At 32.7% G+C, this 27,336-nt stretch overlaps 1 protein-coding gene across 11 annotated transcripts in view; it reads left to right on the top strand.

Annotated features, from left to right (window-relative positions):
• Nucleotides 1–27,336, top strand: part of LOC132926273 (atherin-like) — a 148,725-nt gene that overhangs the window by 5,547 nt on the left and 115,842 nt on the right. Inside the window, exons 1-3 of one of the 11 annotated variants that reach the window (XM_060990616.1) lie at nucleotides 259–514; nucleotides 1,952–2,136; nucleotides 15,174–21,397. In XM_060990616.1, coding sequence (XP_060846599.1) covers nucleotides 15,541–16,782 — 1,242 coding nt within the window. In that variant the 5' untranslated portion in view covers nucleotides 259–514; nucleotides 1,952–2,136; nucleotides 15,174–15,540 and the 3' untranslated portion in view covers nucleotides 16,783–21,397. Of the gene's footprint in view, nucleotides 1–254; nucleotides 515–575; nucleotides 1,880–1,951; nucleotides 2,137–15,173; nucleotides 21,398–27,336 lie in introns of those variants that run through there. The other 10 variants (XM_060990617.1, XM_060990615.1, XM_060990618.1 and 7 more) reach the window with 10 other exon arrangements.

The following is a 27,336-nucleotide window of genomic DNA, read 5'->3' as shown; positions in this document are numbered from 1 at the left end:
TGTCCTAAAGTAGAACCGAAATGACGAGATCGAGTAAAAAAAAAAAAAAAATGATAAAGTTTGCGGCGGAGGGGTGGCCCCAAAACCCCGTAGAAAACGAATAATGCGAATAAAAAAAGTTTTAAAATTTTTCCAAAACTACGCTGACGAACCGGGCGCGCGCGTGCGCGCACACAAACAAACAAAAACAAACACAAACGCGCTCAGACAAATAAACACGACGTTGATCCCGGCGAGCTTGAACCGCCGCTGCCGCCGGAACTGATAACCGGCCGGGCGAAAGAGGCGGCGTCGCGGTTGCGCAGTGCGCGTCGGCCGAGCGGCGGTGGCCGCCCCCGCAGGAGGCGGCGGCGGCGGCGACAAACGCGGGCGCCAGCGGCGGTCGGCTCCATCGTCCAGTTCGGTCCCGTCGACACAGCTCGTCCGCGCGGTCCGTCCGTCTCGCGCTCGTCACGTCAAGATCACGCACACACGTATAATATACGTATAACACCGGCACCGCCGTGGGCCGCAGGTAATAATGATAATGATAATAATAATAATTATATTAAAATATTTTGATGATAAACACATTCTTCTTATTAAATATATAATAGTGTCGTAGCAATAGTATATAATAATATACCTAATACGCGTTTCATAAAAAAATAAAAAAAAAATACGAAAACGCTGCACAACACGACAATATTATATATTATATATGTCATTGTCGTACACGACGGACAAGTCGTGTGCGACGAACGCGCGAAAAATGATTTCCCGTTTTCCGCATCGCTCTCGGACCGCCGTCCTCTCGCCGACCGCCGCGCCACCGCCCCCCTCGCTCGCCGTCCGCAGCGTATCGCTTTGCGCGCGTCCACCGTATAGGTCCCGTCCGCCCGGCCGCGCTAAAAACTGCAACACCGCTCGACGGGCAGTTGACATAATAATATTTTCGGTAGATAATTTATCGAGACACTACCTAACCTAACCTATATAGACGAACCTACCCATTACGTTTTCGTACGGTTGACGGCGTCACTCGATTTTCCCGTACATCCGTCGCCATTTTTAATGAAAAAAATTCGAATTTTTTTTTTTTCTAATTAGTGTTGGCGAAAAGAAAAAAAAGCGAAAGTCTGAATTCGGAAAACTCACAAGACGTTTCTCGGTCATAGGAATTTACTGTATCATGTACTTTATTTTACAGAATATAATATATAACCTAACTATGTAGGTATAGGTACCTAGTTTATAAGTTGACACGACACGACGTATTATAATAATATATTATTATTGTACAATAATATCATAATGTTTTAATAAAATATAATAATGCATTCGTGCGGTGCATAACATAATTATTTACGACGACGCATACATGATTTTGTACTATAGTCGTCGCACGCGCACCGTGTGGATATCATACATATTATATACATATACCTAATAACAATAAAAGAAATAATAACATAATATTATATTATATTATACCACTACAATACTGTATTGTGTACCTACATAATAATATAATATAATATAATGTGTAATACGCGTGTGTAGTGGGCAGCAACGGCGGCGGCGGCACCGGTCGGTCGGGCCCCGTCAGACGCCAGTTGCTAGTGGAAATATAGCGAGCGCGCACGTCGGCCGCTGCTCTCGGCGTCGACGTCCGCGAAACACGCGACCCCCTCAAACGCGCCGTTCTCGGTTACCGTTTCGGTGTTGCTTCGACGAGTTTTCCTGCCCCCCTCGAAAACCGAAAGACATTCCGTTAATCCGGCACTTGTACAAGCCACCCGCGAAAATTGCCCCGGAACCCTCCCCCGCCCCCGCTCATCGCGCCACGGAGACGGCGGTTGAAAAACAATAATATTCGCGGCGAGAGGACGACGGTAACGTAATAATAACATATAATGATTTGATTATGACGTATAGTAATATTATTGTTATTATTGTTGTATCGCGTTAGATCCGCGAGTGAGGACGAATTTTTTTTTTTTTTTTTACTTAAACCTCCCCACCGCGACGTTTGGAGATTGGCCGGCCGCCGAAGATGCACTCGGAAAAACGTCCGCCCGACGTCGTTTTCCGCCGCACGTCCGCTGCACCGCTACGACCCGCGTCCGCCGGAAAACGTCGGATCATGTAATCATCGTAAGTGTTGACGCTGCACACGCACACACCTATAATATAACATAATAATATTACTGTTGTACGTGCGTGTATGCATAATGCCAAAAGTACATATAATCATAATAATAATAATAATAGTTTACTATATTATATAATATATTTTGCATTACTTTTATATCTTTATATTAATATTGTTCGACTGTATAATACATATATACATACCATCCGTTGCGCGTAACACCGTAATAATTATAATAATAATAATAGGTAAAGTGGCTGCGAGCCATACCGATATTCCGGTAGATGTATTATTTCCTTTTAGGTTTTAATCATTTTTCCCCGCGGCAATAACACACCGGCGGCAAGTAATATTGCAAACTTTAACGACTGACTACGTTACCGTGCAGTTTTTCGGAATTTTGTGATGGGTTCAATGTAGTTTCTCGTGTCGACCGTATACCGCTCCTCTGGTACAAAACTGCCGGAACCGACTTGTAAATACAATATCGTAATGTCATACGAATCCATCGCTGTGCAGTATAACCCTTACAACAGTTACAACGTTATTTCGGCGTTTAGTTACGTTACGTGTCCCGACGGTGTATGGCCACTTGACTTTTATGTATATTTGCACTTCACGCGACTTACCGTGGTACGCGCTACGAACCGTCGTCGGAGAGAGTCGCGTACACATTATTATATAAATGTTGTGTAGACTGCACTCGGGCACGCAATCCGAGTTGGCTAGTTGTTGTGACTGTAAACGATCGGAATTCTACCCGAAAGATAACCTAACTGTTTAATGTCTATCGCGTTATATTATGTATTTTTTCGGTGTTTTCTACAGTTGCTCGCAGTTGTACTTATCGATGGGTTTTTTTTTATATCTGTCATACTTACATTTGGACTCTGACGACGAAGGCGCATATATTTGTAAAGCGCCGCGATTATTATTTAAATTGAATTCGGAAAACAATAATTCTAAAAATTTGGAATTCCAACCGAAATGTTAACCGTTCAAATGTTCATATACCCTATGGGTATGCCTATTCTATATATTCTAAAAATCAAAGAAATTTAGAAAATTGATTACTTTTTCAGATTTGGTTTTATCGTACAATTTTCTCTTGCAAACATTGTAAAATTAAATTCAGTATAGGCGGTTGATCGGTACAATTTTCAAAGTAAAAAAAAAAATGACAAAAATTGGAAATTCAGACGTTCGAAAAATTTTCTTTCGCCGTGCACTCACAACTCGCGCTCAGAACCGTTTGTCGATATGGATTATTTTCACGCGTCTGGTACATAATTTTTCTTGCACGACAACAATATCATACCAAGTAATATGATAATTTCGAATATTTTTATACAAACGTGAGACAGTGTGCGTTGCGATCGGGGCGACGAACGAAAAAAATCGATTTCCCACGACTTAGTAATCGTTTTGTCGGCGGCGACGGCCGCAGCGGCACCGACGATCTTTGGCCCTTTGATTATTGTTATAAACTTATAAATATCAGTTGTATTGTTACATTTCCGTACGAATCGCCTCAACATTCTGCCGCACGGTTTGAATATTTAAATAATGGTATACGATATCGGGTACCTAGCTATTAAGTATTGTATTATTATTATTATTATATTATAATCATGTGGTCTCCGCCGACGACAACAGACTTTTGTTTTGACGCGCTACAGTTGAGAGTATTTATTCCAATAACAATATTGTAATAATCGACTGGAAAAATACTGTGCGCGCGTACCTATCGCATATACCTACATATTACAATTATTATATACTTACTGCACACCGCATGCCGTCGGTTGTTTTGTAACAACAATAATAATAATAATAATAATAATGACGTCGTGACGTGTCCACTTTTATTTTCTGGTTTTTATTCTCTCTCCTCCTCCTCCGTCTATATACTTCCAATTTTATTATTTCGATGTACCTGGCTCAACGACCGCTCATCTAGCCAACACTGACCTTACCTAACCAGCCATTCCGAGACCACATACTAAAAATGTGTACGCACTCCGGTCAGACACGTATACGCTATATAATATTGTATACCTATACATACCCAGCTGTCGAAATACTAAAATAATAATAGTACTATGAAAACCAGTCTTCAGGTGCACGCAAAAAACTGCAACCATCACCGTGTCGACGGTATGCTTTTATCGAGTATAATAAAATTATTATCATCGCCACCGCAATATAAATTTAGAATATTGTTGAAAACTGCTATTGCAGTTATGTACGATACAATTCGAATACATACATTAACTCGGGCACCGGTGCAAGCGAACTAAAATGATTACGTTTTCATCGAAATGCGACTTGACTTGAAAAGTATGTTATGCAGTTATTATTTTGATATTTGCGGTGTGTCGTATACACGACCTGTCATCGAGACAATCATTGTTTTGCTGGGATAGGTTGTGAAATTTCGTCTGTTTTTAACAGCATCAAACTGTACCGACAAAAACATTTGTTTAAATCGTTTTACACGGCGAACCTCGATATATCTGTCATCCGCACTAGTTCTCTCACCAGTCATTAGCGTCTTAATCTAATGTTGTACAATTTCTGTACATTTTTTCTGATATTTGTTCCCGTGAAATATAATTAGAAAATAAAATTGTACGTTATAGTACGAGAGTGATTAAAGTTGGCTTCACTTTTTCAATACTCCGAGGTGCACTACAATTTACAAGCTATATGACTCATAAAAATGTACGTTAAAATATCACGAACGAAGTTGTTGTACAGAACGTTTTACCTTCTGATATATAGAGAACTTGTTCGTAGGTACTTCATTCGTTTTGAGTAATTCAACTGACGACTCTTGGGTTTCCGCGCACCGATAAATAGTATTTTTATATAGAATTCCGTAAAGCATCAACCCGTTCCGATTGTTAAAATATTTGTTCAACCATCAACATTTTAATTGGTTTTGGTATTCTGTTGTTCATTTTCATAAATATAATATATATTTTTTGTTGTTGTATAATAATACAATGAAACACATCCGATTTCTCTTCATACATAATTTTGATAATGTCTAACCTAACCACAAATTATCGCTGTACATTATTTTCAATATTTTTCAAAATACGCAACTGATTATCAAGATAAGAAATGATTTACAAATATAATTACATTTACATATTTAATAAATTTTGATTAGGAATACCTTACGTTGATTATTACTACAGTCAAGGGGAAGAAATATTCACCCCTTATTTTCCACGCTCCCTTTTCACCCAACAATTCTATCTTATTTCCTTCTAAGAAAGAATAAAAAAAAAATTAATTTAACACGGACAAATATGAAACGGCTTTTTTGATCAAAAGGTGTTACGCCCAATTGTAGAATGTATTTATTGAAAATATTAATATAATTTTATTTAAGTTTCGGAATTATTATCCACATATTTGCATTAAAATGTTTCTATAGCTGCAACTTTGTGGTACGGTAATACCGTTAAAAATAATTTTCTGTAATATATTTTCTAAAATGTATATATTCGTTTATTTTTAAACAATTTGTAAAGATTTGTTGTTTTATTTACAAAGTTGAATTATATAATTGCTTACAGTATAAATATTACAAAATGGTGATTTATAGCAAATTAAATTATGCTTGCTCTTTATGCTTAACATAGTCTATATGATAATATAATTAATATTTTCAGGTGTTTAAAATGAAATAAACCTCATATAAATTTAAACAAAATTTAGAATCATCCCACTTTACCTGCATCGTATTTATAATATATTTACATAATAATAGTTTTTATTTTTTAAATAACGGCGAAAAAGTATAATCTTGCATGTATTCATTAAAACTATTAAAACCACAAATCATTCGTATTTCGTAGTTGTTGTCCACTATTGATTATACTATACTAAATAATAATTTTAATAATTATAATACAATAATATAGGAAATATTTGTTATTTGCATGACGTATTTTCAGTTAGATTTCTCCAACAGGTAAACATTTTAATACAATTTTTATAGGTGATCACTTTATTGTTTTTAATATTTACAACTATTTTAAAGGCAGTGATTTTGTCTTATAAAATAATTCAGTTTTATTTATTGTGTTATTTCAACTAATATTAGATGTTTTTAAAGCTTCATATAAATTCAAATTATACTTACATATGTGTGATTAACTTAAATAAGATAACTGCACAGTGATTTGTTTTTATGTTTAATTATTTATTTTAATAATATAGATGTAGGTATTTGAGATCTTACCATATTCTGAAAAACGAACAATAATAATAATGTAAAACTTAAGCGAATGTAAGTTATATTAATTATAATTTATCTAAAATTATCTTATAATATTATTGATAAATTCATATTAATTGTTTATCAAACGATCAATAATTATTTTACTATTTAGAGTGCGATAAAAAAAAAAAATTATAATAACTATTAAAAAAAAAAAAATACCTTTTCAGGTTATATAATGTAGTTGTGAAAGATGTGTGTAAAATACTTAACTTAATAGTAAATAATATAATGCTTTAAAATACAGTTAAATTTTACATACTATTTTTTAAATGTTTTTGATTCTAAATTTAATTTTACTAATTCTGAACAATGTTATAATCTATTTAATAGTTCCATATTTGTTTATAACCAACAGTATTTCGGTATATTTAATTATTTACTTTTGATTAATCATTGTTTTAATGTACGCAATATAATTACCATCTAAATTTCAAAAAATTTAAAACTATCATTGACTTCTCATAATTTCTTAAAAAATGTTTATATTATTTTCTTTAAATAGATACCTTAGGGCATTCGAATACAATTTCAATATAGTTTATAACTACGTTTAAATATTTACTGATTATTGTGTGTGTGTGTGTGTTTTTTTTTTTATCGCACTTATAACTAGCTATTTATAATTACATTAATGTGAAGATTTAATGGTATAGGTACCCATATAGTTAAATTATTAACGGTATTTAATCCAATTAAAAGTAATTCACGGGGAAAATAAAAAATCAGCAATGAACTTATTGAGTAGGTACCTACACAGTATTACCATATATGTATAATAGAGTATGATTTCTGTAATATTGAATTATACCAGAAGGATATCGATGGTCAATGTGATATTTCAAATGTTTTAGGTACTATTTATCATAATTATGTTATTCATCGTCATATTATTACAATAATAATAAGAACCATTCTTTAATAAAGCATTTGTCGGCTATGGTTATAAGCGCATTAAACCGTGCACGGGCAATAACAATAATAATGTAAACCTATTTATGCTGAGCAAATTATGCTGCACTCGTGACTACACAATTTCATATTCGTGTAATATTTCAAAGCAATCAGCTCTGACACTTAAAATCCTAAACCTTTCCAGGCAAATTAAAACTGACCGCTAACAACTTAGGTACCTACTTATAAGTACGTCGAATAAGCAAAATCCACCTTCTATTTATATTTTATTCGGGATAGGTGTACCGCAGGAACATTATTACCGAGCGGCAGACGTCGATATTAAATGTCTCGTACGCAAATAGTATATATATATATATATATTGCACGTTATTAGGTAGGTAATAGATACCTATAATACAACGGCCATGTTCGTGTTCACGTGATATTGATCATCGATTTGCTGCTCCGTACAAATTTCAATACCGCAGAGAAGAGGCCAAATAATTTCTTACGATTCGTATAAACATGATTCATTATGCGTCCCCAAAGAGACCTACGCGTGTCTATTATACCGTCACATTATTATGATTCGCATTGAAAGTTCAAGTATACGTCCTATTTATGCCATTAACTATTCACTATTCACTGCTATTCGTTGGTATATCATTTGGCGTTTTAAATTCATACATCAGTGAGACGCACTGTCAGGCAGTTAGCATTAGGTGTTTTTAGATAATTAAAATTTTATTCATTTATAAATTCATTGTACATGTCAGTAATTTAATAACTTGATGCAACATAATTCTTTTTTATTTCAGTAATCTAATAACTAGATAATATTATATAAGTATATAACATTATGCCATACAATAAAATGGAAAGGTTAATTACCTACAAAACTAAAATATCATTGCGATGATTAATTTTCACTTTCGCATAATTCGTTAAAATATAATAAATTGTCATTTATCATTTCAACACGTTTTAAAAAATAATGAAATTAATATATGTTTCGTGTTTTTAGTGGGCATCTAGCTAGGTATATTAATTAAATACGACAACTATATAGTATGTAAATTAAAAATATAATTATCTTATTTTATTTTTATCATTTAAATGTTAACACCTGTTACTTAAAGCAAGTTAATAATCCATAAATTATTATAATTAATAATTAAATTTATCATCATTTTAATTAACCTTACAATAAATATTTACCTACTGTAATAATTTGCTTTTTAATTTTTTTTTAATATGTTCATTATTATTTTTTTATCACGATGCAAGTTTTTATTATTTTATATTTCATTTTTATTAAATAAAAAAAAAAACCATGAGTAATTATTTTTGTGGTTAAACTTTGATAGTAAAATAATTTGTGAATAGATAATATTTATTTGATTAAAATATCAGTACGGACCTGAACAATTTTTACTGGAAATTTTTAAAAACAACGAACTATGTATGTATATTGTAAATTTATAAATATTAAAAACATTAAATAATAAATATAAATAAAGTAGAGAAGTTGTATTTACTAATCGGAATTCTCAATCTCACTGAATAGTATAATATACTAAAAAACTGTAAAATTGTTTTCTTAAATTAAAAAAAAAAATCCGATAATTTTTTATTAAAAATACTTTATGTAGGTATAGTAATATATTTTCGTTTTAAAAATATGAAAATCATATTATATTTAGCAAATTTAGCTTTTTTATATATATATATTATTTTAATGAGAATAACAAGAAAAATAAAATAAAAATATTTTTGAAAATGTATAATTAATTATTGGTCACTTATTACTCATTATATTATATTGATGGTTGTTGACGAAATTTTTATTTTTGAGGGTGAGGAGGGCAGTAGAAGTTGCAAATGACCATTTGTAAAGTGGTTTGTCAATAATTTTACATTAATTTTGTTTTTGCTTTGTAAGCTAAAATTCTCACATGTTTTACCGTTTCAGGTAAGTTATCATATACTATAAGTAGAACGATGATTAATGTAGTTCAAAATAATAATAAAAAAAAAATTCTGTTTTAAATATATATCAAAATACAACAAAACCTGTTAGGTACGTTTTAATTTTTACCTAGAAAATGCAATTTTGTTACATGAAATAAATATAATATTAAATATTTACATAAAGTTCATTCTCCTTGTACAATATACATTTCATTTCAATGTCGATTATCTGAAAGTATTAAATTTTTTTTTACAAATAAAATTATTATCTCTATACTTATACAATTTTTAAAGTATTCGTTGTTTGGCGAAAAATCTTATTCTTGAGAACTGAAAATAAACATATAAGTAGGTACAACGACTAATTTGAAGAACAATCTTATTTTTTTTTTAAGTTATTAGATAAATGTAAAAATGTAATTATCATAAACATAAAAATGAATGTTAATAATACTTATAATAATTTTAATAATGTTCAGCCACGTTGAAAATGTTATTATCAAATGATTTACTGCTCAATTGCGATAACGCGTATAGTATGTGGTTTATAATATTCAAATCTAATTGGCACCTGTAATGTGTATTATGTTTTTATGAAATTATGTTCATTTATAATAAAATGCTGCTTTAACAGATTTTTTTTAAATTAGAATCGTCTTTGATTTCGTCTCGTCATCACGTTTTTAAAGTCCATCATAAGTTTACACTATAAAAATTCTTTCTACATTATGTTATAATATAATTTTTTAAAGAAGATTGAACTATTTCATTTCATTACTATAATAATTGAATTAAAATTAGGAGTATAGTTAAAAATTATGATGCTTGTATTTATCGTTTAAACAAACTTTTTCAACTCTATATTTTATAAAATTTAAAATTAATTGAATTCGTTTTATAATATAATTAAAGCTCCATAATTTAAATGATAATTATTATAATATTTATATATTTAAATAATAGTGAAACCTAATCAAAACATTACTTTTTGAATATTCGAGTAAGATTATTATTTGTGTATATTTTTACCTTGACTTTACACAAACATACTTATAATATTATAAAGTTTTCTTAACTATATGAAAGTTTAAATATATTTGAAGTCAATTTCTGAATGCGTTTCATTAATTTTATCATATTATTATTATAATTTTAAAGATCAATTTGAATAATTTGAATTTAAATTTAAAAACAATTTAAGTTTGGATGAACATTTAAAGCCTGTATCGGACATTAAAAGCAATAATATAACGGAGATAAATAAAATACTATGTATGGATTTAAAATCTCAATTCCGTGTTTTCTTTTAAACTTTTTTGAACATTGTAGTAATAATATATTTATTAATATCCATGTAAGCGTAGTCGACGTGCGTTTTTGTCAATTCTATACTGATATTCAGTTGCATTGACGACAAGTTATCGAGTGGTTTGTCAATTTAATTATTTTAATCAATAATAGCCTTTAATACTCAATAGTATACAACATGCATAGTGAAAACTACCGTGGTTTCTATAGGCATAAAATAAGGGCATATTTTAGAGAAATTATTATTATTATTGTATAACGAGTGCAGCTACTATCGACTAAACAGCATGCTTCATCAAGGTTATATAGTCACCCCCCATTCTATCCTATACACATTATATTCTTCTATCCTTTACCCTTTATTCTATTCCTGATGTTTTATGCCATTTAAGGAATATCCTGTGGAGATACGAACTATATTTTTTTTTAAACGACAACCTCCCTTCTTAGTGTAGGTTGTAAAGCAGATTATTTTCATGTTAACTTTGATGTACATAAATCAAAGTCAAAACGAGTACCTAGGTAACTATATAGTTTCCGAATTACCAAACTTTGCTTACTAAGGATATTATTCGACGATAAAGGATTTGACAAATAATAACATATAATAATAAAATAAAAAATATATGATGTAATTTATATTTTATTCTAGTACCTATTGTCATGGCTACTTAAAGGACTTTTACAAATTTTAAAATGTTAATAGATTAATATTGATTTCTATATAATCTTCAAATCTCTATATTATAATAATATCGTTATATTGTGTACCTATATACTTTTATACTCGACAACGAGACCGATTTGAGTGGGCATACTATAGAGTTAGAGACTATATATAGACATATGATTACCCGCCGTACATATAAGTGTACCTATCTATCTACGTATAATATCTGTATTTTATTATAATATATCGGTGTGCTCGCGATTTCGTATATATACGCGTCCAATGTTTGTCCACTGAAGAACCGAACGATTGGGTTTAATTTTTATCTGGGAACATTAAGCCCTCTTGTACAAAAACCAACAAAGATTTAAGACCGTACACACACACACACGCACACGCTCACACGCACACACGCGCACACACACACACACACCGCATTATATAGATAAAAAAATATTTGTAATACGCCAGTGTTTGTATACTTATTGTGAGCCAACAGACAGAAAAAAATACCACTCGAATCGGCGCGCTCTGTTAGCATATTATTTATACAAGTCTTTATATATGTTATTATACGATAATACCAATACGCGCGTATATACCTCTCTGTACACCTATTTAACACACGTTGTAATAATATAATATATGGACGCGTATAGAGTAATATACATAATATATAATATAATACACTCTATATATATGTTTGACATGTCTATTTCGTTTGTAACAACACAATAAATGCACAGCAGATAAGATAATAATAATTATATAACTATATAATGTGTATACATGTGTAATATTATGTTATCGAATGTTAGACTGTGCGCGGCGTGTTCGACGTAAAGTTACCGAGAGGGTGCCGGTGCAGCACTGGCGATGGTCGTACAATAATATTATAGTCGCGACGTCATTGCCGCATTATATATCGCAATCGCGTCGCCAATACAGTTTATTATAATATACTTTTGTGAAAACCGATTAAATAATAATTCATCGCACTCCGCGTACGAGTTCATTATAATAATATTATCCTTATCACATTCCCTCCCGCGCACCTAAATTCGCCCCTCAAAAGTATATAGGCGGGTCTCTATCACAAAAACGGTACTGCACAGCGTTGTAACGATATAATATAATATAATATTATTAAATACGCGCGAAAATGAAAACCTTTATCGTCGTATGGTTTCACACAAATTGTTATACTCGAGTAAAAAATAAAATAAAAAAATAAACCCGTCTAATCTACCAGTGACCCACCCACACGTCCAGTAAAATATGAGTTTCGTTCACTTAAATATTAATATATTACCTATTGGTTTATTTTCTTTTTTCACTACCTCTAGCTGTTTATGCTGTGTGTACGTTTTATATTATTCATACTTGGGACGCGTTCACAATTCGCTGTGTTGTGTCGAATTAATAAATAATATATCAAACTCGTAATAGTTGTAGGTAACGTGCAACCGACATTATGGTTACCTACGATGTGCATAATATACGGAAAACGGGGCGCCGAGTTCAGGACGCACCTCTTTCGGGGCCCTCTGCTATTGATTTAGCGTAAAATAACAATAATATTAATTTCACCGAACGTTATGATAATAATAATAATATTATGATATCATAATTATTCGGGAATCCGGACATAGTTGGCTTTAATTTTGTATTGCCATTAAAGCGTTTGACGGGCGAAAAATAACATACCTGGTAGTTGGCCGGTTACTCGTGTACGGGGTATAGATAAATTTATAGATAGATAGTAATTTTTCGTGGCAGTTTAGAAGCACGTGTCAAACACCTCTTGTCTACTGCTCGAGAATTGCGGTCATACTGCAATTTTTAATCATTTGTACCGCGGATAATAGAGATCTTTCAACAAAAAAAAATCAATTCAATAAAAATTTAAACACGTGTATAGGGCGATTCCTTTATAATATAATATGCACACCACCATTTTCCTTCAACCGTTTAAATTATGCATTTATTATATTTTTATGTATCTACACCATTTAGGAATTATTAGTTTCCTTTGGAAATAAAAAAATCGTTTTCATAGTAATATTGTACAGATTTAAAATGTACGATGGAAGTTATGATTTGATAAAAATTGTATTTAATTAATAGGGCTAGGGTTTAAATGCATTCATCTTTGGTCTATGTTATTATTATTTTTTTAAATGTTCAGAAATTTTATTAATTTAAATAATTTTTTTTTTAACAATTTTTTACTATAGGTTCGATCCGTGCTTGTTTTTTGGTTTATTTAAACGAAAATAATGCAAAGGTAGAATGTTTCTTGATTACTACTAATTTCAATTTAATAAAATCAATAAAAAAAATTAAAATCATATTTTTAGTAAAAAATGTAGACTATATTCAACTATAAGAATAACTAAGATAATTTTGATTATTTCATTGAATCTAATTTAAAATTAGAAGATTCTTCGCGTTCACTTAATGCATAACGATGGTTCGGAAATTATTGGTAATTTCACTGTAGTATACCAACTTATTTAACGATTTTTTTTTTTATTACATATTTTCCCAAAATGAATTCATATTTCATTATTTTATAATTATGCATAATAAATCTTAGCACTAGTATCTAGCTAGTATTAATCTAATAACAAGTTTATTAATTTGTAAATATATAATATGACAAGTACCTATATTCAATTTTTATTAGAATAAATATTACATCTATTTTGTATTTTATGTTATACTATTATTAAGGGGATTTAAATTAAATTCCTCGGTAGGTAAAAATTTTCAGCCTCTTAAGCTTACTTGATATTTTTTTTTTAAGTCATACACCAAACAAATTACAGTGAATAAACGATGGTCACCATTTAAATACAATAAGTTTGTATCGATACATCATACTGTAAATAGTAGTTACCTATAAAATAAAATAAAATCTAAACATTTAAATAAATGATCAAACGTATACTAAAAATTCTAAAAGTCAGAATTTAAATAATAAGTAGGTATATTAATAAAGAATGAATCACTCTGAATAAGTATATGTCTACTCGACAGTCGTGTAGGAGTGTCTGCAGTAAGTCTGTCGTTACACGGGAGTTATATACTTACCATTTATCAATAACTGTTGGATGCTGCGTCACTGCAGTATATTTATTATAATATTCTGTGTGCGCGCTTGTGTGGAAAGATTCAAAGATATATTATGTTTATTACCGTTTAGTATTAACGTTACAACTATAGATACATAATAAACGGTTGTCTAAGACAACTTGTCTCAAGTCTTAACGACCTTGTTTCATACACCGGCGACAGAAAAAAGGGGAAAACCACAGACATTTTTTGATTACTTCTGTTTTCGAAAAACCCTGTTTTCGCTGTTCATTAGAAAAAAAAAAAATATATTATTATTACAAAAATATTCAATAGAAAAATGATATTAAAAAAAATTCAAAAAATGTGTATTAATACGACTGATATTTCAAAGTAAATAGGTAATAACAATATTTAAACGTGACGCCGTAAACACTTATTATGCGCACGGGTAACATGAGCTGTAGTAGGTATATAATAATATAATATGTTAAATACACCTAAAAATGTGAATATGTTATATATGACATAGTATCTCTACGTATGCGATTATATCGTTAATTATTTTGATAATATTAGAAAATAACAATTTTCACGGAGCATGTGGCTGATTCCAATGGTACTATTTTATAATGCAATGGCGTTTATATATATATATATATGTATAATATTATTATACTTAAATAGTAATAAGACAACGGCGTGCCAGGTCACGAACGGTGTACAAAAAAAAAAAATTACAAAATAAGAAATCGATAAATGATAATAATATTATATATTATAGAAAACATGTTTGGTTTTGTTTTTTTTGCCGACAGATATTGGCTGTGACTCGAAACCGACTTCCCTCCCCCCACCCCCGGCACTGGCAGCAAGCACGTCGCAGGTAGTACCCTGCACACACACACACACACACCTAACACACACCTAAACACATCGAACACACACGCACACACCTAACACACACGCACACACACACACACATAAACGAATATTATATGCACATCGTACACGGGTGCACTGTATAGAGAGAGAGTCGCCACCACACAGAGCGCAACACAGCCACTGCACCGCCGCAACCGACGTGACCACCACGCCACGTCGACGATGCGCTACCGGAGACGCGCGGGCGTGACGTCCGCGACGCGCTACAACTGCGCCGGGCCGCCGTGACTCTCGCCAAACATGGCCAAAGACAAAAAACCGGAGAAAAACAACGGATCGAAAAAAGGAACGGTCACCTGCGAACGGACGTACGTGTCGGACAGGTGTTCGCGAACCGCCGGCCAGGAGACCAGACGATCGCCGCCCAGCAGCCCGGCAACGATACGCGTGCTAGACCTGCCGTGCAGACACCAGCGACGGGGCGCCGTGCGCGACAAGAGGACCGCGGTGTCGCTCGACAAGCCCCGCCCGGCGCACCAGCGCGCCGACAACGCGTACGTGGAGACGCCGTTCGTGGACGGCGCCGTGTCGCTGCAGCTCCAGCAGGGGCCCTCGACCGCGTCCTGCTCGTCGGCGCTGTACCGCCCGCCGCCGTACTCCGCCGTCACCGCACCGAACACTCGCGCCGCGAACGGCGGCCGCACCGACCTGCCGGTCATCGAGTTCGCCGCGGACATGATGAGATCGTCCGCCGAACCGCCGCCCCGGCCCGGCGAGGGCATCATCGACGAGTTTCCGGCGTACGTGCCGTGGAAGGCGGAACAACAGCGCGCGCCGCAGCCAGAGGCGCCGGCGTGCAACGTGTGCCACAAGTGCCGGTGCGCCACGTGCCAGAAGCTGTGCAAGTATCCGGGCATGCGCGTGTGCGGCGTGCTGGACGTGCAGTCGCGGTGCGACGAGGCGTGCGTCGAGACGACCACGGTGTGCGTGCCGTGCGTCCGGAAGACGGCCAGATGTCCGGCCGCGGACGCCGCCAGGGCCCAGGCCGCAGCAGCCGCGGCGGCCAACGCCGACAATAACGCCAACGCGGCCGCCGAAAAATCGGCCGACGACGACGACGACGACGACGACAACGACAACGACAACAATGACGGCGACGACCGGCCGGCCGCGGCCGCGGTGGACGCGCGCGCCGCGCCGCCCAAGTGCCGGTTGCGCTGGCTGCTGTGCTGCCTGTGCTGCCCGTGCCCGTGCTGTTCGGTGGACGACGTGGTCGAGTGTTCGACCGGATGTCGCGGCAACGTCAACGTGTCCGGTTGCGAGTGCGTCGACTGGGAGGCGCTGAGGCGGAACAACCGGCGCCGGGTGAACGCCGCCGCTGCAGCCGTGGCCGCGGCCAGAGACCGCCGCCGATGCCGCGACAACCACTATTACATCACGGCGCTGCCTCATTTGGCTGCCAACCACGCCGCCGACAAGTCCGCCGCCGTCACACCGACCGTCGAGAAGAAGAGCCGATTGCGAAATTTCCTACGTTTTTAGTCGACGACTAATAACATAATATTATAACAATTATTATTGTGCGCACGCGCGCTCGCGTGTAGCAGACGATATTATATATTATGTGTATGTAATATTACTGTCCGCGTCGATTACTCCGGCAAGTACAGGCGTATTCGTCTATATAATATATATATATATATATTGTTCCGTGTATATTGTATATGTACATATAATATAGTATGCGATAAGTATTTTGTCCTATACATTATGGTAATGATAATAATTATTATTATTGTTAGTTAGTTAGTTAGTTAGTTTTAATAATATATTATATAGTTGTCAGGGCTTGAAATCGATATTAAATATTGATAATCGAATATTTTGACGATATCCAATATTTATATCGAAAAAAAAAAAATTATCACCAAAAATTCATACCAAACCATAATTATTACATTTTTGTTTACAAATCCTATTAGAAATTTAAAAAAAATTAATTACATTTAAAAACTTTAGCCAACTTTATTGCAAGTCTGCAATTTCTATAATAATTTTCTAGGCCGCGCGTATGGAATCGCGTCAACGACGATCTCACAAGTACGGCTCGTAGGTAGGTAGATATCAAAATTAAAACAGTACAAATTTAACCGATACCCACCTTTTTTAAATTGGAAAAAATCAAAAAAAAAAATCATATAAATCGATAGTGTGCAACAATATAAAATCACTTAAAAAATTAAATTAAAATTTCATTTCGATTTCAAGCCCTGGTAGTATGGTATTAAAGTAGTGGTAATAGTTAAATAATTTTAGTCAACATTAGTCACTATCTAACGTTGTTATTATTAGTCTGTTTTTCAATCCTGCAGATACGGTTTTCAGCTGCAATTAACAACACTGCTTATCAACTCGTCTCCGTTACTTTCTCGTTGATTTACCTATGTTCGTGCGAATTGCATCCCTGAACCATTATTCGGAATATATAGTACGCAAACACCATTGCAAAACTGATCCAAACAATCCCACCTTCATTTGTCTCTGTATACGCGTATACGGACGATCCATTCATTTCTTCTTTTCCACACAGTAATTTCATCTGATGTTTTCTCCCTTCTTATTCATTTGCAGGTCACCATATCAGTCCCAATTTTCTCGAACACACTTGAGTGGCACTACCTCTCAAAAGTTCCTGTTCTACATTTTCTTTTTTTTTTTACTCAATTTACAGCGCAATCTTCCACTTTTCGAAGACATTGATAATGCCCTAAAAGTATATACATATAGCGTTAACCTATCATTGCATTGCGAGACGTGTCATCGTCGCAAAAGCCAATACACATTTAAGAGTAAGTTCGTTTCACGTTTTTCTTTTAACTATTTCCGAGTAGTTTCAGCGCGCCTGTTCAAACGTGATAGTTTAGTATATATAGTATGAACAGGTATTAGAGTTTTATTATATATTATTTTGATTTTCGAAAATGCGTTAAAATTTCTAAATTATTGTATAAGTCGATAACATGATTTGTTTATCCAGCTTTGAATAAGCATACCTAATATTATGTTGTGTGGTAGTAATAATGAACTATTCGTGTACGTCTGAGTATCTAAATTAAATTATTAGTCGTTTAATATAATATATAGATCATAGGTAGGTTATTTAGTTTTATTCCTTGTATTATATACATACTATTATTATTATTATATATTATGATATCGTATCACTTTGCATCTAATGCAAATACAAAAAAAAAATAGTATATAATATACATATCCATTGTATATTATGGGACGCACAAAATTATTACGACAATATAATTTATCATACCCTTTTTTTTAATTTTAATGGCCGTTGTCATGAACATCGACAAAAGTGTCTTTATATTGTGCTAAATAACTTTTTTTTTTTCAATATAATTTAATTATTTAATAATTTCAGTGATATAATTTATTTACGACGGTGTGTTATAGTCATTTATCTCATGTATATAAATGTTATGATGCAAATAATTTCATATTATAACCTGACTTTAAAATTACCTTTATCATAATATTATTAAGTGTAAATAGTTTTACTATATATTTATTAACTTTTTATTCCTCGTGTTATTATATGATAAACCATAGGGATCTACAGAGAAAAGAAGGCGGAACCTATTTGTAAATAACAATTAAAAACGTTAAAATTAATAATAATAAATACAATATTTACCATATATACTCAAATATAATCAAGTACAAAAAAAAAAAAAATACATAAATAATAATAATAACATTACCCTATATTATTGTAATTTATTGTGTGTGGTTCTGTATGAAATTTCAAAAAAAAAAAAAATATTTAATTGTCGTTTTAAGCTTATTATTATATTATGATAATGTTATATACGTAAAACATTAAAATTACGCGTACGCCCACGCGGGCAATGTTTGTTTTCTGATAATATCGAATTATGTGTATAATCATATTATTATTATTATTATTATTATTACTATTAATATTATTATATACTATGTTATTATTAATTATTATTAGTATCATAAGAATCGTTATTTTTGACGTCTGCAGTCGGGTCAGACAATTATTTCCCCGCGTATGCGCGATTTGTCGAAACTCGCGTTTATAAAATCGTTTTCCCCCTCGGCGGTAAGAAACCTCATCGGTGACCATATTAAACTACCGTTGTGATATCGACACACCCGCGGTTGTCGTCGCCTCGAAAAACGGGTCGGTCGTACGAAATACGGTACATTTTATATGATATAATAATACCGTCGTTGTGTATACGTTCTGACGGAAAATGCAAAAAATGTGATTTATTTCAATCATAAATCGTACGATTCGCGTAACACGGTCGTCGTATACGATAAACGGAACCGGCGGGATTCGCGGGCCAGTCGGAAAACCGCCGTCCCCTCCGACAGACAACCGTCGCGCCGAAATACCTACTTCCGGTATCGTATAGTGTCGTCTTCCGCGATTGTCATGTACGTATACGCGTATTACGATATCGTCCGCTACCGACCGTCATATCATATAAAATACAACGGGCGGCGTCGCATCGAAATAATATATTTTATCGTTTCGCCCACGCGCGTAGGCTTCGCGTATATTATAAAACAAAAAAAACGTCGTTCGAACGGAGTGTGTACCTAATAACAATATTATTATTATATAGAACGGTTGTGCCGGCGCGACGACCGCGAATTCTCGGCGCCGATAGTACTATACCAATATTACAATGATAATGATAATGATAATAATAATAATAATATTATAACGGTTTTTTAGTAATGCGTTTCGCTATACACACACACACGAGATAATACGGCGCGAAATATCGGACGAATTATAATAACGAGACGAGTACCGCACCCGTAGGTGCATATCATACTTATTATATTATGCGGATATTTATACGATACCGTTCCGATCGGAACCGGCGACCGGTGTATAGGTAATACTGTTTTATTCCTTCGTGTCCGCGTGATCGCGGTCGTTCTCTCTCTCTCTCTATCTCACACACACACCTCCCGACTCGACAAATCTCCGTACCGCAAATCTTTATACGGATTAATATATTATAATTATTATAAAAAAAAAAAAAAATATTATTATACATGTTACATTGGATGTTTTTAAATGTTATTCACGCATTGTACATATACCTATTACGAGCCTTTACATATATATTATTATTTTTATTATTATTATTATTATTATTATTATTATTACCTATTATTAATTATTATGGACGTGTTATTCTATTCGAGAGAAATATTTTATAGGAAGATCATATTATTATTTTAAACACAAATAATATTAATGTCATATTGATGTGTTATATTTATTGTATATGAATTTCTACACCAAGAGCATGCGCACACACATCGATGGATCGTTCGTGTTCGTCATTATAATATATATATATATATAAAGGTATATTATGCCTATCCTCACCTACGTACAGTATACCTAATATAAACAGTCGTTGAACAAAGCTCAGTGGAAATGTAATAAACATGTTTTACAGGTCCGTCCTATATAAAAATTGTATTGAACTAGCTCGTGTATCGTTAGATTACAAAATATATTTATTTCCACACAATATTCATTAATCTCATATTGCGATAGAATTTTATTGAAAAAAAAAAATGTCATCGACCGTCAAGTGTTTGGTCTCAATTCGCATTATACGGCGATGCGCATGCTTATGGTGTTGGTTCGTGTTATTTATGATGATAATATATAATAATATTATAATAAATTGTTGTGATTAAAATATATTTGAATTTTCAGCTGTGTTTATTATGTAATGTTATTATAAGTATAAGAATTAAACGTAATGATTTCTCAAAAACCTAACTATAGGTAACTATTATTATATAATATGTAACGATCAATGGATTTTTTTTTTCAATTTCCCTATTAATTATTATAATTTTTTAAGTCTCTCAAATATCAAAATATAATAATATGTTTCTAAGACTAAGTATCGGCATTGGTTAGCACCGGATTGTAAGCACCGGTCCATATTTATTACTGGCTACTGCTGATCTATCTCTAGTCATAAATATTATTCAAAATATCGATACAAATATCATTTTTACTACTTGGAATGTTTTTATTTCATATAAAATATTTTTTTTTGTATAATTTAAGTTTTATATAATTTTTGAAGTGTCATAAACCTATTATACACGTTTTTTTTTTTTTTATCATCATTAATTTATATACAAAAAAAAATATAACGTTCTCTCTTTCTCATTCACTCTCTCACACACACATATACACACTCTCATTTCTCTCTGCTCGATAATATATTAAGTATACTCATGTTCAATTCATTTTAAACTATAATAATCAATTATTGCGAGAAAAAAAATATGTAATTATATACTTAATGTTATCGAATCGAAATAATGTGTTGATGTTTTTGTACTTGAATCTCTCCCGAAAATTCATTCAAACTAAATTTCAGCAGCAGTAAACCACACACTAGCTCTCACACACACGGCCGCCGTGTACGATATTATCGTCGTGTACGTGCACAATCACAATGTCATATACACACGGCGGCGTGGTATCGACAACATGCGAACTGCTTATATACGTAGCACGACTACCCACAACCGTGTAGGCAGGCATATTACATTGTCATCGTACTATTATTATCAACTGCGATGATAATAATAACAGTGTATATACGACGACGACTACGACGACTACGACGACGACGACGACGACGACGACGACGCACACGACCCGACACGGAGCCGCGTATTATACACACATAGGGTACACATTTTGTATATTATTGCCTATACGGCTGTACGTTTATATACCTATAACCACGTCGTCGGTAGGTATACACACACATATACGACAACGGGCAACTCGTGTCCTGCATTACGATACGGTATAATAATATGTTATTATAATAATATACGCGTCGCGTACGACGGCCACCCGCCTTCGTCTTTATCGCATACAAATAGGCACGGGCGACCCGCGGCATCTAGCTCGCGACAAGACGAATGGTCACGACGAATTGATTATCATAATACGCGATTCCGTGTAGTTTCGTTCTCGGATACCTACCTGTATCTATACCAGATACCGCGTTCACGCAGCCACCGGTCGTGGTGCGTACGGGTACTGTAATAGGTACCTCATCCTATACGTGTACGTACGTAATAAATCTAATAATATTATACCGTGTATAATTGCAGTGCAGCCCGCCTATAGCGAGGAGGGTTGTGCGAGCTCTACTATAACTGGTGTGTGATGGGTTCTTACTGAAAAATGCAACAATATTCAGGTTTATGTGAAGGTAAATGGTAAACCCGAACAAAATGTATATCCGAAACTCCGGAATAATAAAAAAATAAATAAATAAGAACACCAGAGAAAACTATATAAATGAATAATAAAAATTATATATAATAATGAACGATATTATTATGTCGGAGAAGACGCGGAATATATAAAACCATATCTATTAGGTATCATTTTACTTCCGTTAGACATCCCGAAACGAACACATCAGGACTAGAAGAAACACACAGAGTAGTCAGTAAAAGTCGAAAAATAAGAAAATAAGTATTTTTCGTTAATTACTTCAGAATATATAAATTAATTTATGAACCGATACAGATGCGATACACACAAGACTTAGAAATATAGATTTCAAAACAAGAACTCGCGTGTACGAGTATAATGTTTTATAAACATGTAGGAAATACTACCATATGTATGTGTGTAGTTCCCTGCTACGTATAGGTACATGAACTTAGTTTCACTCGTACATTGTACACTATAATAACTCAGACATTTTGATCACTACACTACATATCTATCGACTGTCGGTAGTATAACAGGTACATTGCAGGAACCTTTTCTTGTTTTTGGTTCCACTTCTGTTTCCTGTAATAAATTATTTTATTTAAAAGTGTTGGTTCCGATTCTGATATTTGAAAAATATAAAGGAAGGATAAGGTTAAGGTTCCAATAAAAACCGGTATTAAACCGTATTTTATTTATTTTAAATTAATTTTTTAGTATCGGTTTAAATTTTTAATCGCACATTAAATACAAATCGATTGAAATAAAATAAAGATATAAATAGAAATTTTAATTTTATAAATTCAAGATTCAAAAATCAATGGCTCTGAACAAATATAATCAAAGTACTTCTAGTATATTAACAAAAAAAAAAAAAGAAAATACATAAATCACGGAAGTAAAAAACAAAATTGGTAGTCATTATAAAACCCGAAATTTGTCGTTCGTGGTTATTATGAGTTTTCTTGTTTTGGTTTTGGTTATTTGAAAATATTCGAATTCCGTTCCGGCAAGATTCTGGTATTCAATATTTTAAAAGTTTTTTTCCAAAACCGGTTTTTGTGGTTAGGTTTTGGTCCCTGGTCTTTACAAAAACGTCGTCAGCGTTGTCCTGCACGGATTACATGGAGCAACAGTGTGTATAGAATATTTTTGAAATTACAATGTACCTATGCATTAAGCTACCTATACATTACCCGTGTACGTATACTTGCAAGATGGATCAACTTTCAGCTGTTTGCAATGTTATGATTTGCATAAGCAGCGTGATATAATACGTCATAATATTAACCAGTTAAGGGAAAGTTAAACAAAGTCACTTAAGTTGAGTTAACTTAAGAATATCAAATTATAAGTTAGAAGTCAACAGACAATATATTTAACTCTAAAAGCTTATAAAGTCAATAGATATAGAGAATACAACTCAGTCAAAAAGAAGTTAATGTGATTGTTCAACTTTCAGTTTTTTTTTTTTTAAATAACGACTAAACATTTTGTTGAAAATGCATCATAGTATTCTTTCTTAATGCACTCTTATAATATTATAGCTTTAGCAGTAATAGGTTTAGGAAAGTGTACGTTTAAGTCAACTAAATAATTAAATCGAAGAGCACTTAGATTATGCTTATTTTTTTATAAAATCATTCTGTACGACATAATGAAAACAAAAAAACAAATTAACTATAATTAATTTTTGACTATATATACACATTACAGATAGGTATAATCTATAAAATGTTATATGACTTTCCATATTGTTTTTCTTTTAATTAACCGATGGAAAACACTTAAGTATTTTAATGGATACTGCTATATATATATAACTACGAGTATGACGACTGAGTTAAAAATTAAAAAACAAAACGAAAAAATTGGCTTAAACGTTTAACAAGTTAATGCCAACTTCATATACGTCGTATAATGTACATCATTATGGCATAATAATAGGTATCATAAGACTATAAAGTACGATTCGACATGCGTATACAGTAGGAAAAGTCGGTTTTCACGCTGCTATTCGGCCTCGGATTCAGAATTTTAATCCGTCTAGTTGCCGGTAATTGTTATTTATTATTTATTATTATTATTATTACATCGTTGTGGTATCGCGACGACGACCGAGACGACGACGAATGGGCCGATCACTGACCTCCGACCACAGAACAACGGGACGACGAGTTGCACACACACCACACACACAAATACACACACACACACACACACACACACACACACACACACACACACACACACACACACACGTCACACACACACACACATACACACATACATATTACGTTTTATATGTGTAGCCACAGATACTTATCTACACCGCGAACAGCCATCGCAGGTATATTATATTATTTATATTTTATATAACACACCGATAATAAAATTTTTTTATACTACGCGACAATAATCAGGGCTCGCAGTCGGTTTCCCGACCAATCCCCGTACGCATATATAGTGCATAATATACGTACTTCATATTATACAACAGTCATATTATATATACTGCTTGGGACTATAACTGCAAAATATTTCTCTTCAGATAATAATATTATATTATTATGATATATTACGTATTAAATATCTGCGTACATAATAACATATATTATAATATTATAATATAATATCGCAAACGCGTTCAAAGTTTTATCACTTTGCACGTACCTCTGTTATACCTATAATACCTACCTATATGCGTCTTGATTTTTTCGTATTTTTTTTTTTTTTTTTTTGTTTTCGCTATCGATGCACATATTTGAATATTTGATTAAATAATATAATATCACTTATCACCGAGAACATTTCTGAGAACTTACTGCATGCATGTTGTCCTAATATACGCGTTTATTAATCTCAAATACATTATTTTAATAATGTAATGTAATCAAGTAAATTAAATTAACGGGCAACGACCGATATAATATTACTATTACCTATCTATACGGTTAGCTTACCTAGATCGTTAATCTCTATCAAATATGCGTAAAACAAAATTATTATGATTATGCTGAACTGCGGTGGTTCAAATAGCCAAATCGATTATGAGAAGACGCCATCATACACCCATAAATTGCTAGTAAAAACCGTTTAGCGCGAACGTGAAAAACAACTAAATATTATATTTGTCATATTATATGATAGTTGAGAAACTAAATTTGCACACGATACAGAAAATACACGAATTATTTATCGAAGCGTTTTTATTGTTTTGTTATATCATTAATTTAAAAAAAGTTTTTTAAGTTTGAACAACATAAAAATAACGGATTCTAAAACAATAATAACTTTTTGTATAAATTATATTGAATAAAATAAAAACGATATGGTACAGAAAATATTGTGAATACATTTAGAATCTCTAGCTACTATGACTGTAGCTTTTTCCCACGAAACCGTTTTTCTATGATATAATATCATACCGTAATTACACAAAAATTGTCAAAAATCGTACTGAAATGGAACCACTTGTAAGTTAATTTAAATTAGTAAGTATGAAAATACGATTTAAGGTTTAAAATGTTCTCAAAATATTGCTTTCAAATTGCATGTATCTAAGATCTAACCCTCCAAAAAATGGATGTGGCGTCCGTTATTTAAATATTTTATTTTACACGTAGTATTTTACCACTAGTATTATGCATAATGTATAATATAATATATGTAGAAGTGAATTATATTATAGTTTTGACCAATTAATATAAATAAACGCCTTACACTAAATTATATACAAAATAATTTTATAAATATTTTAAATCACATTTTACCAAAAATAGATAAAATAAACAAAAAAATGCAATTTATGCAATTTAAAAATATTATAGAAACACATAATACTTTAAACAAATCTTAATTCAATTTTATTATAATAAACCATGTGTAAATAATATTTAAAAATTATTAATATAATGATAATATATTATTATCGCATTATATAAAATATTATATAGACAGTATATTAGGTTTTGTTAATTTTGGAGGTAATCTATGAAAATATGAAAAACGTATGAAAGTATTTGAGAAAACAAGCTCTTATCCAAAGCAGAACTGAATCTACAAAATATGCGCTAGCAGTGATGTTAAGCAAATGTTCATCAAACTATTAATCCTATTCTACAGAGTATAAAACTCACATTTAAACACACATATACCTAAGTATCGCATTAAATTAATTTTAAAATAACGTTATAGATAGTAATTAGATAAACTGCATTGGTCGGAATTGCATAATATTCAGCCCGCATTAAACATTTTTTGGCGCCACTGCCGATCATCCGGCTATTAAAATCTATCTCAATCGATCCGGGCTCGACGGTCACGGTGATATTACCTCTATATAGACATCCGTAACGGCAATATAATATTATAATAGTATAACGTGTAAGTTCAATGTTAGTAATATAATTTAAATTCGTTACGAATACGGACGTAGCTGGTATATGATGTTATAATAATATTAGGTACCTATACCTTGAGTACCGATGAAATGGATTTAAAGTGATGTTCAATAGTTATTAATGTTATATTATGTAATTGATTGCAATAAAAAAAACGATGATTTATTTATTTAATTTTTTTTTAATTTTTTTCGCAAAGTACTTATAATTATTTAAATTGCGTTTTCCGACGTATATATTATATAGGTATTATATAATATATAATTAACAATAAGTTATGTCGATTTTACCGGCAATCCACGTGTGCATCGCGGCCGACAGTTTTACAAAGGTATTAATTCGTCTTTC

Source organism: Rhopalosiphum padi, chromosome 3 (assembly GCF_020882245.1).
Source record: "Rhopalosiphum padi isolate XX-2018 chromosome 3, ASM2088224v1, whole genome shotgun sequence".
NCBI lineage: Eukaryota > Metazoa > Arthropoda > Insecta > Hemiptera > Aphididae > Rhopalosiphum > Rhopalosiphum padi.
The sequence above is the reverse complement of the archived record's forward strand: the minus strand, read 5'-3'. Positions and strand labels throughout refer to the sequence as shown.